Source organism: Colletotrichum spaethianum (assembly GCF_022836535.1).
Source record: "Colletotrichum spaethianum MAFF 239500 DNA, contig56, whole genome shotgun sequence".
Classification (NCBI taxonomy): Eukaryota; Fungi; Ascomycota; class Sordariomycetes; order Glomerellales; family Glomerellaceae; genus Colletotrichum; species Colletotrichum spaethianum.
In genome coordinates, this window is record NW_026054826.1 from 191647 (window position 1) to 210868 (window position 19222).

Genomic DNA, 19222 nt, shown 5'->3' on the forward strand with positions numbered 1-19222 from the left:
CTGCGCACCGAGAAAATGGTACTGGGAGTCAAAAAATCAATAACTACCTATATCAGCGTCGCTTCGTTGAAATCACGAGGTCATTGAACATCCATTTGTGGCTAACACCAGCGGGGCATGCCACTCAAAAGTGGAGCTTTCCTCCGTGCCGGTGCTGTGAGTGACACTTTGGCTTGCAATGTACATTAGCGCTGAAGACTAACTAGTCCATCCGCGGAGTCCGCTTTCCAACTTTGTAGCTCATGTCCCAACCGCTTAAGCGCTACATTGGCGGCCGAAATGTACAGGAAAAGCGCCAGTATTCTATTGATGTTCTTATTTCAACTCAATAGCTACTCACGAACACTTCATATCTGTCTGGATTCGCAAACGAGTTTCGTTGAACGAGGAGAGGTTGATCTCTGTGTTGGTTTAGCTGACCTGTTTCTGAAGCCCTCGATGAGCAGCTGTCATCATCAGCTTGTTAGTGAGAGGAAATGCCGGCATTGTTGACATACGTTAGATTACTTCCATAGCTAGAACCCGGTTGAGAGTGTTACACGGTAAGAGAATCACCTTCTTCCTGCGGAGTCCAAACAGAGAGGTTTGAAGCTTCAATACTGTTGTATGTAAACTCTCATAGTGCCGTGGACTATGCTCAAAACCTGACATCAAGAAAGAGCAAGAGCCATTTGTGACAGTAAGGTTTCCGACAGTTCTAGTTCCTGCTGATAGAACCACACGATGGGTACAAAGGACAATGGACTGGTGCTGGAGACGGTGAAGGGTGGGAGATATGACGGTCAATCGCACCTCAAGACGGTAGTCACCAGTAATCGCATGTGGTGATGCGGAAACAACTGCTGAGAAATTCTGGATGCCGATTAATAAGCCCAACTTATCACTGTCTTGCGGCGGTTGGTTTAAGATCATACCTCAGTTGTATTTCTCCCATTCGTACTCCTTATCGATGCGCGGCGGTGCGCTTGTTTTTCTGCGTCGCTCTACCATCCTCGTCATGTGGTAGATCTCTACTAGGGACTGCTTCCGACGGGTAATAAGGCAGTTTATGAGAAACAGATTTTCCAGAAGGCATGACTTAAAAAGTGAATAAAAGTCTTGCGGCACGTTTAGAACACGATTCAAGTATTGTGGTCGAATAAATGTGTATAGTAGTTCCATCTTCGAAATTACGCCTCAGAATCCTTGGCGGACACTAACACGACATAATTTGTCGGACGTTTTTTGTCACTTAACTATTGACGCACGGTGGCTTGCAGCGTTTTACTTGTTACTACAATCAGGACGCGCGGCCTCCGGGAGGCAGCAGGCAGCGGCACAAGGGACATGATAGAGTCGAAGCAGCATCAGATGGCTCCGCGCGTCGTTGATACTCCTTTCGGAGCCCGACTCTACCATTTCCGACAGCACAGCACCTGAATTCCAGCTTGGGCTAACTAACGCCCTGCATGAAGCCTGATAAGTCAACACCGTCAATTCAGTGGCGAGGCAACCCTTTCTGATACAGGCGATGTCTGGCTGATTCTGGATTGCTCCCATGTTCATAGGTATTAAATACGTAAAAAGAGACAAGGTTATAGACCTCCTATGGGTTTTAAGAGGCAAATATCTTAACTTTTCAATAACCAGTAGATAAAGATCAGGAGGAAAGGTAGTACTTTTGTCTATTAGGCGATGCCTGATTTGGTCTTGGTAGGTCTCTTAGGTCTACTAGTCACAGCAACCACATCATTCACGGTACCAATCGTTGTTCCTTCATAGCACATCTAGTTAAAGTAGGGGCAATCACTTGCAAGAGGAAGCAGTCGTGGTGGTTTGAGGCTGTAGCTGTACCTGCAGCCCGTGACGAGAGCCTACACGGATCCGGCGGCTTGGGCAGGCTACAGCGAAGCGGCGCTCCCAACCGCTAACAGGCACCGCCGCAAATACCTAAAGTTTAGAGTTGCCCCACACCAAGCCCGAAAAACCCGTCGACCGTCCGCTTAGTGAAATAAAACTACTATTCAGCTGTACTTGCCCTGTCGCGGGACGCGCGGAGACGGCACGGCAAAACACTCCCTACCAAGGGCTATTGTGCCTAAACAGCTCATCAAGCGCAACCAAGTGACGGGCATCCAATAACTCCAGTCCGGAATCCGGCGCTCGATAGAATCCCTACTTTCAAGTCCTGTAGTTTTCTATGCTGATTGCGATCTCTGATTTCCTGCATTCTTCTAATTTATATTCAGCATGACGCATGAAATTCATAGTTTTGTGTTCCTTGCGCTTTTTCGTCTGCAGTATACTTATTCGTGCGATTCCACGAGGTACCGACTCCAAACGCGTTTCTCTGCTTGGTTCTTCGGGGCGAAATAGGCCCCCCTTGATTACTCCGAGAGGACAATGGCACAGGCGGGAATGCAGCTCCAACAAGGCAACTGCCCCCAACAATATCCCCTTTCGGATCAAGGCGCTCAAAACCGCTACCATGAGGGTCAAGTCGCCCACAGTGATGAATGGCATCACACCTTATGTGGCTGCTGCGCTTCCTGCGATCTCTGTCTGATGGGCACATTCTTGCCTTGCCTCCGTACGCTGTCGCTGAACCATCCGTCTTGATAACTATTACTGACAGAGTCCTAAAGTTCTCGGCAAGACGTCCCACCGTTTGCGAGAGCCATCCATGGAGAGCTACACACCGATCAATCGTGAGTGTGCACTGATGACGGGCATCACCTTTTTCACTGGCTTTGGTTGGGTGTAAGTGTTGCAATTCCCCATGACAGGTGCACTAGGTCAAATAAGGTTGTGAAATCCTAGCTAACTAGTATTTGAATCAAGGTACGTTATGCACAAGCGTGCTAAAGTTCGTGGGCTCTACGGCATTAAAGGCAGTGATGCGAGGGACTGTTGTGCATCCTATTGGTGCCTCTCGTCAGCTCTCATTCAGCATGAAAGAGAGGTACTTGACCGCCAGGCCAAAGATCCGATCATTCAAGGATACTACAGCCAGCCGTCAATGGAAATGCATGCTAGATGATGCGCGAGCTTGGTGTTTTGAATTATCGTATCACTTATGGCGCTGAGGTCGGACAATGGTGATAGTGCTTAGAGAGCGGAGCGGGACAAATATCCTCCACCTCTCAGGAGGGAAAACGTGCTGTAGATACCCGACTAGACTAATCGTCCATTGACTTCCCTGATTGCAGTAGCATAAAACTGTACGGTGCATGTTGAGAAACTGGTCTCCAAGGTGTTTGCATAGAGCTTGCGTTCAATCACGAATATCTCTATTCTATTTCCATTGCTCATTGACTGATGATCGATCGGATAACTTAATTGTTTGAAAAGCGGGGTAATTAGCTTCAGTCTTCATAGCTACCACTATGGCGTTCCCTCTACCTCTAGAGCCTCTCAGTCTCATCTCTTCCAAACTCATATACCTGTACAAAGTGTCCGAATCCGACAGCGTTATCTTTGAGCAGCTCCAGTATCCTCATCAAATATCCTTCCTCCTCAACGATCGGCCAGAGCGCCTTCCTTTTCTTCTCAGGAAAAGCCCATCCATCTCTGCTAACTATTTCTCCAGATCAACAAACGCACAACTAAGCCCATGAGCAACCCTTCGTTTATAGGACCCAAAACCCAGCCTAGCATCTTGTACGCAATTCTCACAGCCCTTGGATTATCCTCACCTACATTGCCAGGACCAACATTATCTTGCACTTCTTCAAGTTCAGAATGTCCTTAAGTAATAAGATCATTTTGTATCGTGGTCATGAGAGTCGTGGTGAGCTCAAATTTCGTTTCTGAGTAAGCCTAATCATAAACGGGCGACCATAAATCCACCCCAGCCCATTGGATGACCAGGATTGGAGGATAACGGCGCCTCACGTGAACATAGGTAATAGCAAATTGTCAACATGAGATGGGCAATCATTCACTCAGGGCGAGCCGGTGGGTGAGATGGTCATTGAGACAATTGGTGTGGACGAAGCTGTTAAAGTAAGAGGAAGTCAGTCAGTCTTAATGATCTTCCATAACGAGATAAACGGGTTGTAGCAACAGAGGATCAGTACCGTGCAGCCCACTTGTCACGATATTCTTCATCTCTGTTCCGTACTGTGGTGACAGTCGCAAACTGAAGTGTTTTCTGATTTATACCGCAAGCCAGAGCATCATGTTAAACTCAATGGCATGTAAAATGCTGGTACTCGATTTCAAGATACCGAAACTTTGATTGCAGACTCCTCCTGATATATCCTAGAATACTTAAGTTTTCCCAGTGTCATGCATTCCTTCGTTGATAACGTGTCAAGTAGGGTATAAGAGGAAATGTACTCTCTAAAGCCCCAACCACTCCGCCTTCCTGAGTTGGTATCAGGTCTTCTCAGAAACCACAAGTTGGGGTCCCCACGACACGGACTGAGACTGGATCCTTGCTTGAGGTCGCATGACAATTTCAGAAACAATCAAGATGCCCATCATTGCTTCCTTAAACCGAAGATGTTGGTATTGGAGGTGGTGCATCGAAGGGAAGAATAGTAAAGATGATTTCAACTCCGAATGGTATCACCGGTGTGCTGATAGAACCGACTGATGAGAGTACAGTAGACATTGAAGGAGTTGGCAGCAGAACAGTCGTAGGCTGAATTGATATCCCATCAAAGGACGATATTGTCAGTGAAATCGACGCAAAGATCGATGAGGAACTTGGGAGCGGGAACGGCAGTTCTGTCTGCATGGATGATGGCGACGAAGTAGCTCTCACTAATGTTGTTGCAGACGGAGTTATGGAGCTTGGCAGGGTTTGCGGAGAAGTGGCTGTTACTTGGGACATGCTAGATGTTATGGAGCTGCTTGGAGTTACCACAGGAGTGGCACTGGTGAAGTATGCTTCTTTGCTGGAGAAGCTGGAGCTGCCGGTGGATGTTTGAGGAAAGGATTGGGTATCGGTGCTTGGCGTCATTGTGGTACTCGAAACACCCGAGTTACTAACACTCTTCGAGGAGCTGGAGATGTTTTCCACGGTTACAAAGCTGCTGGTCGAAGTAGTGGTAGTAACAGATGTCTCGGACGACGTTGTCGAGGTAACGGTACTTTCAGAAGAGCTGGTGGAAGGTGTGGTAGATGTGCTTGAGGTGCCAGACGTTGTGGACGTTGTTGGGGTAACGGTACTTTCAGAAGAGCTGGTGGAGGGTATGGTAGATGTGCTTGAGGTGCTAGATGTTGTGGATGATATATTCGAGCTAGAGGACGTAGTAGGAATTGGAGACACAATTGTGCAGACACCGTAGATGTTGAATATATGCTTATCGCCGTGTTTACCACCACATGCCAAGTGCTCGAAGTTAAGACACGGCAAGTTACATTGGCTGAAGTCCGCGATCTTGGGGTCGGGCACGAGAAAAGGATACATCTCGTGCCCGGCCGTGAGGTAGGAACAGTAGCAGTCTTTGCCGTGACCCAACGCAGCGAAATGAGAGCCTTCCGCCGCGCAAAATTCCTGGCACTCGGCTGGGCTTATTCCGGACCTTGACGTGTAGAATATCTTCTTCAGGTCGGTGTCACTGATCTCGGAGCAGTGCGTGAACCGGAAGGGGCTGAAAGCCGGCACTTGAAGGAGGGCGGCAGGCACGGCCAGGGGTATAGCCTCTGGGCCGTCCAAAAGGAGGTTGCCTAAATCGAAGAAACTCATCTTAGGGGGATAAGGAAAGTCTTGATTTGTCTATTACCGTCGTTGAAGCGGAAGAAGAACGGGGAAATAGAATTGATGAGGTCTGAGGGTTGCCCTCAAATACGTGAAGGTCGATCGGCTTGAAGAATAAGCGGTTTTCGCAGATGGCGTTTTGCAACACATGTTAATGTATAACATGGCCTTGGTCCATTCCAGGCGCACAACCGAGCCCTACCCTTCGTAATTTAAATACATTCCATTCGCGATATCGGACTTTCGAGGCGTCAAAAAGTAAAAGAAACACCTCTGGTCCAATATTCAAGGGCAGCACGATTATAAAGGAGGCAGCGAACTACAGTACGTACGAAATTCGATGCTGGTGGCATTTCGAGAAATCCTAGTCTTGCTGAAATACCTCGACCGCAGTCTTGTGAACAATAATAAAGCCCTCCCTTAGCTGCCATTGGCGCCCGACTAAGATCGACTGTCTCGAACATCATCCCCACCGATCAATATGTCTAGTGGCAGGCAAGAATTGATCATTGGCGAATTCGAGATGGGCCTAAAGACTGAGGGCTGTTGACTAATCAAATGCCTGTATGTTATGTCGTAGTGCCATTGATAAGTTACCAGTACAACCTCTACAACAAAGCGGCCTCATCTTTCCCTGAAGAGTCAACACAAGCACGGAACTCCTCGGCCTCGGCATTCGTAAAGGCACCAAACATCTCGCCCTTCCGAAACAGCTCTCGAGTTAAAATGGTTGTGGCTGTGGTCTGCGACTCGGACGCCAAGAGGGTTTTTTCACTTTTTGGGTGGTTCGCAGTGGAACCCCTGGTCGATGAATTTGAGGGCGTGGTTCGCCTGCGATGTACAGGAGACCAAGCTATGATGGCCACCGTGACAATCAGCAGGGGCTTATAAGCAAAGACGTGTTGTGAAAGCCATAGGTATTGAATATGGAATCTAGTCTGTTTAAAAGATGAACATGATTCCAAAGCCCAGGGAAACTTGTGCGGATGAGTATCAACGCGCCTGAATGTGAGTCAAGACCCTTTCGGCAAGACGAAGAGAGCTTCGTAACTCGAAAAAGCTCATTCATAGCCGGCGTACTCAATTTGTCCTCAAATAGTGAGGGCCACACCATAGCCTTGGCCGGGCCGTGAGAGACAGAAAGAAATTCTCAGATTCTCGTTCTTGAATTCTCGTTTCTGTACGTCGTTTGTGACAAAAGACCAGTACTCGCCATTTCTCTACCAAGCCATATCCTAGTAACCGTTCAATAATAAACGGCAGGTACGATGTTGGTGCTAGGTTTCTCTGCTTCCGCGAAGCACCCTAGGAATCACGCAATAACTTGGCGCTTATTTTTTTGCCTGGCTCGTAAAACACAGTGATCCAACACATTGCCACTTAATTCGAAGTTTACACTATCAAAATTTCCTACTCGTGTCTACATCGTTCTCGGTTTTATTACTTAAACCACGGACTGGCCGCTAAACTCAACGACACTGTTAGACGTCTCACTTGTATCTTACCTGTGGTGACATTCGGGGCCAAGATGCCTGGGCTTCTCTCTCCGGTCGATGATATAACCAAACCCGACGGCATCCCCGTCTCAAAAGTTACAAACCTCGGCGCCGTTGGCAATCCACAAGAACTACCAACCCCAAGGTCCATGATGCGGCCGACGGGGAGATTGCTGAAAGCTTTCCCAAGTTGCCCAGATGGAGAGCCATACTTCTGACAACCGTTATTTCGACTGCTGGACTACTCACTGTTCGTCTATCACCTTGTTCTCTTTCTTCAAACGATCTTTTTCCTGCCACTCTCCTTCAGGTGGACGATAGTCTGGTCTCGAAGGCTAATCGACCCGGGCACACTTTCATCATAGGTCCTCAATGTGCAGTCAGTGGTTATACTGCTGCCCTCGATGTCAGAAGCGATCGGTATACCGCCCGCCCGCCAGCAGATTGTTGTCTCCATTTACAACATCTCAACTGGCAGCCTGATGCTACTCTGGGGCCGGATCGCCGACGTCTATGGCCGCCGACTCGTCTACCTTGTCGGCTCTGGTCTTTTCAGTCTGACTAACTTGTGTTTACCATTCACTAAGTACGAGATTCCCTTCCATATCGTCCGTTTTCTGCAGGGCATGAGCGGCGCCGCTGTGATCCCTTCAGGGATCGGTATTATCGCCTCTACATTCCCCCGCGGCCGGGCCCGCAACAACGCGTACGTATGTATCGCAGCCGTTGCCTCAGTTGGGTCCGTTCTGGGTAACATCTTTGGTGGTGTGATTGGCGGTCTACTATCTTGGCAGTGGGTGTTTTGGGTTCCTGCGATACTGGCAGCCGTTGCCACCATGCTAGCCTACTTCATTACCAACACGCCTCATCTTCGATCGTCCTCTACCAACTCAACAGCAAACAGCAGCCAGGGAAGTCGCGCTAGGTCTGTGGATTGGATCGGTGGCGCTCTCGTCTCATGCAGTTTGGTGTTGCTGCTTGCGGCCTTCACCCAGGCTAATGTAATCGGTTGGTCGACGCCTTGGATCCCGCCGCTCATTGCTGGGTCCATCTTGCTTCTTGTTGGCTTCTGCTTCTGGCAGCATCGCCTTGAGAAGGACCCAGTAAAGGAACCCTTACTACGGATTTCCATGTTCAAGAATCTCCAGTTCTCAGCGCTATTTGTGCTGGTTGGATTCTTCTACGCATCGTTTAACAGCTTCTTAGTTTTTGTTACCTTTTTGTAAGTTCTACCTTTTTGATAATTGTGTCAGTCAATATGTGTGGGGACTGAGTTTTACTGATCTGGCTTAGCTACCAAGATTACCTTGCACTGAGTGAGCTCGACACTACTTTGCGCTTCTTGCCTGCTGGTATTGCTGGGTTTCTCATATCCTTTGTCGTCTCTCCAGCCCTTTCTCGCTTCCGTGCCTTCTACATTCTCATTTTTGGATTGGTATGCGGCGTATTATCCCCGTTCATCATGGCCGTTCCTATCCCGCCGAGTACATCCTATTGGGCCTATGGCTTCCCCGCCATGTGCTTATGCCTCAGCATCGAAGTTGTCTGGCCTGTCATCAGTCTGCTCATTGCTGCTAGGCTGCCCTCCGCTGATCAGGGGTTGGGCAGTGGGCTGCTTCAAAGCGCTAACAATGTCGGACGTGCCTTGGGCCTCGCGATTGCGACCGCAATCCAGACGAGCACCCAGAGCTTCGAGGAGGATGGTAATGGGTTCGCGGGCTCTCCTGGGTTTCTATACGGAGTACGAGCGGCACAGTGGACGAATGTCGGGTTTTCGGCTGCAGCATTGGGCATTGCGGTCGCTTTCTTTCGGGATCTGGGGCAAGCTTGAGCATCTCCATCAACAGGCCCAACGTTGGCGATTTCGCAAGACTACGCTCAAGCCCACGATTTACATTGGATACTTGTGTCTTTTAATACCTCAGCCGCGGGGAGAAACGGGTTATATCATTTGACCCCTGAAAACACATGGGTCTTCGGAAGGTCCAAACAACTAGTTGCTCACAATTGCCGCTTCTGCTAAAGCTTTGTGACCAAATAAATTTATCACATCCTCAACATGCTAAACTTGAATATCGAAAGCTTCAAGAAGCAAAGCTTTTTTACGTCTCTCGAATTACTCCATGATATCCATAAGGCAAAGCAGTGAGACAAGCAAACCTTCGTTGTCTGATTTGCTGTTACGAGACCAACGTTCGTCAAACAAGTTCGGCTTTGCCCCACATCAACCCGCTCACCCAATACACTTGGTTACACAAGCGCATTCGTTCACCAAATCCTCACTCTACTTCGGCTTCGCCAACAGTCCAGAACAGCTCCACATTCAACTCAATGAGTGTCGGCGTTTCCTGGGATTTGCCGCCCAGAACCCAAGGTGCTGTGATGCTAAGATTCCATGTTGACGAGCTCTGCAATACGAGGTCCTCTCAAGCAGGTTGACGTATTATTGTGGCTGTGTAAAACCCACAGAGGATGACAAGATCAATCAGATCCTATCAATACGCTCTCATCAACAGCTCTCAAAAAGAGACCCCTGATAGACGGACTCATCTCTGTAAATATCTCACCTACCCATTCACCTAATAAGTAAACCTATCTCCCTCATCGCAAACTCTATCGCCCTCCGCCAACGACTATCTCAACCACACACCATGCCAACCGCAAGCGTTCTCATCCTCGAACCCGCGACCGTCGAAGACGTCCCGGCCCTCACGGAGGTCTGGTTCGCCGCCTTCGCACAGGACCCGGAAATCGCCCGCCTCTGGCCGGACACACCCCGCGTGCGCGCGTGGTGGGACGGCGCCAACCGCGACGACATGCTCGCCAAGCCCTTCCAGCGCTTCGTCAAGGTTGTCGACCCGGGCAGCGCGGACGCTCGCGGGCGGGCGAGGATCGCGGCGTGGTCGAAGTGGGACACGTCCATGCCGGCGCAGAGGGGCCGCCGGTACCCGCCCTGCTGCGAGGACATGCCGGGCGAGGTGTTCGACGCGTTCTTCGAGAAGGAGGAGAGGGAGAGGGGCCGGGTCATGGGGAGGAGAAGCATTACTGTGAGAGGAGACTGTTGCCCCGCGTCCGATAGGGGTTCGCGATCTGGGTTGCTTGCTAACATGGGAGAGCAGATTTGGATACGCTGGTGACGCACCCCGACTATCAGCGACGGGGTGCCGGGTCGATGCTGCTGGAATGGGGGTGCGGGCTCGCGGACGAGAACGGGGTCGCGGCGTATGTGGATGCGAGCAAGGCTGGCAAGGGGCTGTATGAGAGGTTCGGGTTTGTGGACAAAAGTGAAGCCGATGCGGGCGAGGTTGCGTCGATGGCGAGGCGGCAGCGCTCCTGAGGGTCCTGCATCTTGGGAGAGTTTGAGACCCAGCGGCTTTGTTTGCGCTGGAGAGAGTAAACGGCCTGCGGCGAGGGAGAGGCTCCAAGGAAGTCTTCAGAACGTTCAGGCAAGGTGCTACAAGAACAATTCGAGTTGGGCCGTGTACAAGCCCGTCAGATTCCAAAGCTCAACTTTTGCTCCAGTCGGGGTGATCGACACATAGGTCACATCTCGCAAGTGCGACGTATGCGTCCTACGCCTGGCATGAAGCGCGTAGTCGGTCCATGAGACGTCTGGGCCAAGAGTCTGGATACCTTGATACAAATTGCACAGGTCCAGCTCCGGCAACACCAAGAGAATGGGGCCCCGTTTTCTTCAAGCTTACTCGGATGCGGGTCTTCAACGTCCATGGTCGAATGCATCATTGACACACACCGTGGCTGGCCTATAAGACTGGCCTATCGTCGTGAGTACACCTCGTCCCTTCTCTCAGCTTATTCTGGCATGAATACACTTGAGACGACGCCAAGCATAGCCAGAGAACAGAAGGCATGTTTTTCTTACGCAAGAAAAGCGTTACAGAAAGCCATAAGCACTACTAGAAGAACCTTAATAGGCCTTAATATTAAGACCTAGTAAGTCTTTAACGTTTCTCTTAGTTATAGCTAGGTTATATAGTCTCTTAGTAAATTATATACTTACCTCAGCTGATTTAAAAGAGGGTATGGCTAACTGCTATTAACGCTATCCCTCGACCAGAACCGCTCTTGCTTGCGTATTTCTGAACGAATACTAGTGGACGACTTAGAATAACAAGACAAGGCAATTAGAGCAACCTGCCTCTAGGGTTAGGCTTCCCTCGTCCTCCCTAATAACAAAGATGCCTAGTAGAGCTAAGCCTTAGACACATACATACCTGTTGCTGTAAACAGTTAAGTAGGCGCACAACACTAAGAGAAACTAACCTTCCTAGGGTACTTATCATAGCTTCTATAAGGCAGTGATCCCTTCTTACAATGATTTATCCTTTGTGAGACTTAACGCTCTACGCACCCTAGACAAACAAGAACCGCATAGTATTTACAGCAAGATTCAAAGGGATACAGCACGTTTTCATACAGGTCTTAGAACGACTGAAATAAAAAAGGAGTTGCGGACCTGTCTTAAGCATGGCCTACATGTACCATGCAAGAGTTGCTAGTATTTATCTTCTAGTATTTACTTAGCAGAACATTAGGTCTTCAGAATACAATAAAAGGGGCTTTTGCAAGAAGTCGTAAGTTTTGGTATTTGTTTAACAGGGGTATTCTACATATCTACTCTCCGAGGACGCTACTAACCGTAATGCCCCGTAAGGTCCCGTAAGGTAAGAAGGCTCATGTCCTACATAGGCCACGCCGGGCACGCCGAAAAATGCTTTAATCATCCTGAAAGCGCTGCCCAGGCGCTCTTCTCGTAATCGACCTCCTCCTCATATTCGAAATCCCATCCCTGGTCGTGGATAGGGTCGTCGATACACACCTGGTCCATGAGCAGGTCTATTTTTGTCATCTCGTCCAGCCCCTGAAGATCTAGGTCCTTCGCCATATTCTCCTTATGTCGAACCTCGCAGGCAGCTGAGAGCATGTTTTGTAGGGGCCGATAGCGGCTGACCTTTAGCGATTTCCGGCGGAACATCTTCTGGTTCTCTTGTTGCTCCCACTCGACCTTGGCTAAAAGGGGCTGGGATGGATTGCCTTCGAAGTGAAGCTCGGAGCGGTGAAGGCCGAGGGTGGAATACTCCGGCCCCTGAATCACGCCAACGGTGGGGTCTCGGTGCCGGACCAGCTGGCCACTTGCTAGCAGCATTCTTCCTCTTTCGGCCCCCGTATGAGGCTCGTCATCCAGATAAGGGGCCAGAGGCTCTTCATGCTCGATGATTGGCATTGGTCGACGGACTGGGCGGGCGGTTCGCCCACCAGGTGGAATTGGTGGCATGACATACTTGGCAGGTGGTTCGTCCTTCTCGTTCAGTGATAGGAGCATAACCCTTCCAGTAGCGTCTCCAACAGCCAGTCTCGAAAAACAGGAGGAAAAGGCGCCGCATGCTATAGCACCAGGAGCCTCCAAGAGATCCCGAACTAGGGGGTGCCGTGAATTTCGCACATTCCAGACCTTGACCACACCGTCTGATCCACCGGTGTAGAAGCGGTCCGGCGTAGTTCCCCATGCGGTGAACTTAACGCCGACATCTGCCTCCTCCCGGTCACCGGAAAACTCGTCAATGGGCTTCTTATGCCTAAGGACGTGGATCGGCTTATCGCCGCGAGCGGTATCCCACACGTAGACCTTACCGTCAGTGCAGGCCGCTGTCACGTAGGAGTATATGGCACTGTTAGGCCTGACGGTAAGCTCGTTGATGTCGCGGGCCGGGCAATCCAGGCATTGGATCTCGCCAAATGCCGTGTCTCCTTCTGGCGTCAGACTAGGTCGGAAGACGCGAATTTGCGTCATCGTGTTATCGTCTACCATCAACCCGGCTGGCGAAGTTGCCACAAGGAAGCTAGGCAATGTAGGATGCCAAACAACCTCGAAAACGTTCTGTGTGGATGCCGTCAGGACCTTGATCTTCTCACCCGTCAGGCAGTTCCAGAGACAGATTTCTCCTGTGTTCCTCTTCTCGTCGGGGATGTCGTTATCATCTCCTGTCAAGCTTCGTGGAGAGTAGCCAACAAGAAGCATATGCTGCACTTCATTCGCCAAGCCCCACTGCATTGTGGCCGGGAAATAAGCCCATTTCTGGGTAGCCGTCGTCTGCTCATTACCCTCATTCCAGGCTCTGGCGCCGGAGTAGGTCTTGTATGGGCTTGAAGAAATGTTGCTGCTGTCAACATTGTAAACACGCACGGCGTGGGAGGCTACATCCGCAGCCGTAGCCACCATACCGGACTCAAGCTTGGAAACGGCAACAAAGTTGACGTTGCCCTGGTGGGCCCACGTGCCCAGAACAGTCATGTTTCCTCCCGTCTTGTCGACTTTCCAGACCTTGACTGTCTTATCAAAACTTGATGTGTAGGCACGATCGTTGATTTGGTCGTAGTCGGAGGATACGACCGAGGAGTACAGCCAAGGGCTTTGGCTCTCTCTCATCGCCTCTGTTGAGTTCTCTCCCTTCTCAACAATCGGACGCGGAATCCTGTGATCAGGATATGCCTTCAGCTGCCCCCTGGTAGTAGAGCACAACAGTAGGTTGCCTGCCTTGTTGTACTGCTGGTTGTGCGAATCGGAGTGAGCTGTGGCACCGCATATGAAGTTGGTATCCGAAGTCCACACGATGGTCATGATGTCGCCAGCGCAGCCCACCCACTCCGCCCGCATCTCCAGATCGTCCTCATGAGCTTTCCTAAACTCGTTTGAGAAGTTGACCTGCCGCCGCATTCTTCCAAAACCTCGGTTGCCATCGATCTCGCGAGCAAATAGAAGCGAGGGTATCTGGCTCGTGCGTTGTGCGTCCCCTTGCTTGTCGGACTCATCCACTTCTAATGTCAACACCTTTGGCTGCCTAGCCGGTCTCTTGTGCCTGTCGACCAACTCGTCAAGCAGATTCCTGATCGCAACTTGATCTCGTTGTGCCAAAGCACCCCGCAGCTCAAGCTCCGGTGGTATAATGGTGAGCAACTCTGGTCGCTTGCGGAGCAGCTTCCCCATTTCCCTGGCTGTGTCGCTGCTCCTCTTGGTCTTGGGCTTCTTGTCGCATAACGCCCGTACCTTCCTCCGCAATACCTCCATTTCATCGGGTGTGAAGTCAACGTGGAAAGGGAATGGGCTGAGCGCCGCTGCCGCCGCCTTCGTGCGGACAAGCTTGGACGTGCCACGGAATATCGTCTTTCGCTCTTCGGTAGTAATGTAGGGCCGCCTCGGCATGTTCATCCATGCGGCCTTGGCTTTGCGGCTCGCTGTTGCCGGTGCCGATCGAGATGCGTGTGTGTGCCATGACTTGAACGACTTGGCTCGCGCTTTTGTTCGGTAATTCGTCGACGAGACAGGAGCGCTGGGGAATTCCTCGACATGTGGCCGTGATTTGGTCTGAGGTATCGTCGCAGCGGGCGCCAAAGGTCTCGGTGTAGTTGAGGGTAAACGCGCAGGAGCTATCGACGTGCGTCTTGGAGGCGAAGCGCTCGGGATCACGGGGGTTGCGGCAGAGGTCGAGAGTTCTCGTTGTGACGGTGGCGCCGGTGAGTACGTCGGCGTTGCAGTGATCTGGTACTCCTGCGGAAAGTCAGTGCCAGCTCGCGCATGCGGCTTGGGGTTCGCATGATGCGCTCTTACATGCTGCCAGCGGTAGTGAGCCACGAGATCGCGGGCCCTGTCCGCCAGTTCCTTTTCGAGGCCTTGAGAGAGGAAGCCACCATTGTGAGTGAACTCGAGTGAGAATTGAGGCGTGCTACCGATATCGTTTACAACCTGTGGTCGAGGCGTAAGGAGCCGTACTTCAAGGCGAGTCTTGGAGAGTATTCAGGAGTCCTGCAAGATCACTTCAACTTACTCTTCTGCCAATCTCGTAAGAGTTGACGGTGCCCGCTGGGATCTCCGCCAGGGAAGCGTCGATGTAAGGCTTGACCTGCGCTTTCAAGCAGGCCGCGAGGTCGCGCGACTTGCTCGGAAGGAAAGGCCGGTCAGAAACGCGCTGCCGCTTCCGAGGTGGCTCGCCGTTAATACCGTTCGGCCGCGGGCTCAGCGGAGGAGAGTCCGCGATCGTGGTGAGGTCAATCTCGACAGCATCGTTGACGGTCAAATCAATCACCGTGGAGGAGGCTTTCATGGATTTTGAAGAACTGCCGGCGAAGGCAAGCATCGTCAAGACGAGCTCGCAGACGCGTCCACGGTGGCGGAGGTTGAGGCGCGTAAATGAGTCGCCGACGCGTAGGTCGTCAAGTCGTAGTCACTAGAAGGTTTGAGAAAGCTATAACGACAGCCAAACACATCGGGAAGAAGGGGGTTTAGAAAAGTGGGTCTATGCACCTTCCTCAAGGGCCCAACGTAGTATTAGGTAAGAACAAAGAGCGTTCTGTCTATTTATATCAAAATTTAAGAACTGTAGCTTAGATGCTTAAATAGATTCTTTATACTTGGAAATAATACGCTAGCTTTTTTTCTAATATTATTTTAATGTAGAGAAATGTATCTAGAATAATTAAATATGGTTTAATCATGGTTTAATCATTATTGTGTCTGTTTTCTATATTTAAGCTCTATTAACGGGTTAATTGCCGTTACCTCGATATCTCACGTTTGTTATTTTGATATTGAAAATGCATTCGTTCATTTGCGACAACTTACAATGGTGTATGCTGGTGTCATTGACTTGATCGGATCGTTGTTGATTGACATGGCGCTCGCCGTTCCCTCCCGAGCGTTGCCGCCAGGCACGTCGTACGCGGCCGCGGCCTCGACAATAATAAAGCACACAAAGGCTTCGAAATGAAACTAAACCCTCTGATAACATGTTTCTGGGCCTCATTAGCTACGTTAACTCTTGCTGGCATGCGTCCAGAGGTCGCGCGCGCTCACGTCGAGAGGCTCGACGGCGATATCAAATGCGCCGAGCGCGGTCGTCACCCTCGGAACCCAGGCCCCGGGCCAGTCGCAGGTGCATTATGCCTGTTCTAGCGGAACAGGTAAGGTACCACGGCGGGTCGCCAACCGTAGGCTACTATGAAACCCAGACATTGATTAGTAGCGCTGCCGTTGGCTCGTGTCCTCACACCTCGCCTACCGGACCGGAGCTTCGTGAGCTTCGGAGGCCTGCAGCCCCACTACAACAATCTTCGGCCGGGCGCTGACATTGCGCCACTGCATGTTGTTAGAGTTATTAACTATGGCGGTTTCACTCTCCAAGTCCTTGTAACCAATTACACCAATTTTCAGTGTTTGTGGTAATGGAGTATGGTAGACAAGGGCGCTTGGAAACATTGAAAGGTTTACGCATTTAAACAGTATAATGCTCGTTTTCAGTTTTAACAGACATGATAAGTCAGACAATCTAATCGTATTCGTTTAGAACGTGGTTGGTTCGAATTCTTCAAAGCCAGCAGATCAAGTTATATGGTACAGTACACCCCGCCTGTATGTAACACGACATAAACCAACGCCAATTATCTAAACCAAACCCCTTTCAAAGCTTGGGCTTAGCCGAAGGCTCCGCGTTGATCTCCTCGTACATCTGATCGATCTGCGCGCGGAACGCCTTAGCGGCCTGCGGCCTCTTCAACTTAAGCCTGTTTCCGCTAGGTTAGCATGTATTCATGAAAGGCTGGGTGGCGGTCACTTACGTAGGCGTCAATAGCTCATTTTCGATGGTGAAGGGGTCAATCGTGAGGTAGACGTTGCGTACGCGCTCGTAGCTGTTGAACTTGTGGCTTCGGCCAATCTTGTCAAGCTCAGCGAGGAAAGCCCTCTTGACCTTGGGGTCAACGGCAGCAGCCTTGATCGCTGGGATGTCGGTCTTGTCGATCGTCTTCTTCAAGACCTTGCTGGCGAACGGCGCAAAGTTCTCGGGGTCGACGCCGAAGACGGCAACGAGCGACGACTGGGCCGGGTCACCGTGGACGTAAGCCATGGCCGCCAGGTTGGAGCTACCGAGGTAGACGTTCTCGATGCGTTCGGGGGAGATGTACTCTCCCTGCGAGAGCTTGAGCACGTTCTTCTTGCGGTCGACAATCTTGAAGCGACCCATGTTGTCAACCTCGGCAATATCTCCGGTGTGGAACCAGCCGTCGGCATCGAGGGCCTTCTGCGTCTCCTCCTCGTTCTTGTAGTACTCCTGGAAGATACTGGGGCCGCGGAGAAGAATCTCGCCGCGCGGGTACGGCTTGTCGGTGACAAAGTAGTCGAAGTCGGGGACGGACTCCAGGCAAATCTCGTTGCAAGAGGCGGGCGGTCCAATGTTGCCCAAGCTGAAGTCGCCCTTCAGCTGGACCGTCGAGACGGCGTACGACTCCGTCAGGCCATATCCCTGTACGAAGTGGTTGCCAAAGGCAGCCCGGAGGAACTCATGCACGTCGGGGTCCAACTGAGCGCTACCGCTCACCATGCTGTGAGCCTTCTTGAGGCCGACAGCGGCACGAACCTTGGGAGTCCAGATCCTGTCGTACAAAAAGTGAGAGTTGCTCGCCTTGCCAATAGGCAGCTTCATGTTTGCCTTTTTGGTGCTGATGACCTGGCGGGACAGGGATCCCTTGACACCGTCGGCATCGATGGTGGCGGAGCGGATGGCCGAGTTGAAGCGGTTGTACAACCGGGGACGGACATGAACCCTGTTGGCTCGAGAATCTTCATGTCGTCGACCAACCCAATGATGTCACCACGGAAGAAGCCAACGGCAGCACCCTCGGCCAGGGCGGTTTGATCAACCATCCTTCCGTAGATGTGAGCCAAGGGCAGGTAAGAGATGTGGACGTCCTTGTGAGTGACAGTACCAGACGATCTCGCAGCTGCAAGACCAGCAACGGCGTTGCCGTGAGTCAGGACGACACCCTTGGGCATGCCGGTCGTTCCCGAAGTGTAGTTGATAGTGACATAGTCAGTCGAACGCGGGGGGCGCATGGGGCGGCCAGACTTGAGACCAAGCTCCTCGACGCCGGCCATGGAGTGGATCTGGATGCCATGCTGGGCAGCGATGCCGTTCAGGACAGACAGCTTAGAGTAGCCAGCCGGCTCGCCGGCGTCCAAGGAGTCGAGGCTGACGATGAGCTTGAGAGAGGGGAGCCTCGGCGCGAGCTTCAGCAGAACGGGAATGTGCGGCAGAGTCGTGACGACGCAAGCCAAGTTGGCGTGGTTAATGATGTACTCGGTCGTATCGGGGCCGAGGGTCTCGTACAGAGAGACGGTGAAGAGGGACTGGGACGCCGCGCCGAGATCTGATTTCGGCCCGAGTTAGCATGCGATCTTGACTGGCGCGGAAGGCCAACGTACCGGTGATGTGCCATTCGGGGCGGTTTTGGGACCACAGGCCAACGCCGTAGTGGTCGCTGGTGATGCCAATCTTCTGGTGGATCTCTACGAGACCAGCGCCAAAGTTCTTGCGGCGCTCGGCAACCTCGGCGTACGTCGCCCAGGTGTACTTGTTGTCCCAGTCCTTGGTCGCGGGATTCCAGGCTCGGTGGCCCAGGCACCTCGAGTTGGGGCGCTTCTTGGCAGACTCCTCGAACAGGTCGTGAACGGTCTGAACGGCGGGATCAAAGGTGGACAGCAGAGGGCCGTCGCGGAAGCGCCAATGACGGTAGATGGCGCTGCGACCTTCCTTCTCGGAACCGGGGATTGGCACGCCGTAAGGAGAGCCGGGAGGCGGCGGGGTGGCCAGCTCCTGTATGTATGCGGCGGTGTCTTTTGTGGGAGCCATGCTCGCGGTCGGCAGTGGGCTTCTGCGGGGGGGTTATTGGCGGCTGAGGAGGGCTGTTGCTGACGTCGATCTGCTGAGATGCTGCTGCCGATTCGTTGGGAGAGCGACGGCGCGAAGGGAGGCAGTAGCGATGGATCAGGTCTGGCCCGGAGAACCCTAAAAATGGATGTGTAGGAGATATGCTAGATGGTAAGAGTTGTGATGAGATGTAGAGGTCGGGAGGCAGATCCAGAAAAAAAGAAGAACCAACAGACCAAGAAGGGACGGAACTGCGAGGGGGGACCTTTCTTGTTCAAGAGTTGGTAGTCGGAGTACAAAGAGGTAGACGCCAAAAGAGC

General features: G+C 51.6%; 5 protein-coding genes across 5 annotated transcripts; 2 read left to right on the plus strand and 3 right to left on the minus strand.

Annotated features, from left to right (window-relative positions):
• Positions 1-4643: 4643 nt before the first annotated feature.
• ColSpa_12096 (uncharacterized protein) lies at positions 4644-4948 on the minus strand (the record flags this gene model as incomplete). Its single annotated transcript, XM_049278308.1, has 2 exons — positions 4644-4820; positions 4850-4948. The coding sequence occupies 2 exons, from the start codon at positions 4946-4948 to the stop codon at positions 4644-4646; spliced, it is 276 nt and encodes a 91-aa protein (XP_049134265.1).
• Positions 4949-7589: 2641 nt separating this feature from the next.
• ColSpa_12097 (putative MFS-type transporter) lies at positions 7590-9016 on the plus strand (the record flags this gene model as incomplete). The annotated part of the gene is made up of 2 exons (XM_049278309.1): positions 7590-8407; positions 8479-9016. 2 exons carry the CDS (start codon positions 7590-7592, stop codon positions 9014-9016), a joined length of 1356 nt encoding a protein of 451 aa, XP_049134266.1.
• Positions 9017-9836: 820 nt separating this feature from the next.
• On the plus strand, positions 9837-10522 carry ColSpa_12098 (uncharacterized protein; the record flags this gene model as incomplete). Its single annotated transcript, XM_049278310.1, has 2 exons — positions 9837-10266; positions 10305-10522. 2 exons carry the CDS (start codon positions 9837-9839, stop codon positions 10520-10522), a joined length of 648 nt encoding a protein of 215 aa, XP_049134267.1.
• A 1404-nt stretch (positions 10523-11926) lies between these two features.
• Positions 11927-15338, minus strand: ColSpa_12099 (RING assembly protein 3; the record flags this gene model as incomplete). Its single annotated transcript, XM_049278311.1, has 3 exons — positions 11927-14752; positions 14813-14947; positions 15030-15338. 3 exons carry the CDS (start codon positions 15336-15338, stop codon positions 11927-11929), a joined length of 3270 nt encoding a protein of 1089 aa, XP_049134268.1.
• A 1320-nt stretch (positions 15339-16658) lies between these two features.
• ColSpa_12100 (long chain acyl-CoA synthetase 7, peroxisomal) lies at positions 16659-18884 on the minus strand (the record flags this gene model as incomplete). Its single annotated transcript, XM_049278312.1, has 4 exons — positions 16659-16770; positions 16816-17799; positions 17835-18402; positions 18458-18884. The coding sequence occupies 4 exons, from the start codon at positions 18882-18884 to the stop codon at positions 16659-16661; spliced, it is 2091 nt and encodes a 696-aa protein (XP_049134269.1).
• Between the last annotated feature and the right edge of the window lie 338 nt (positions 18885-19222).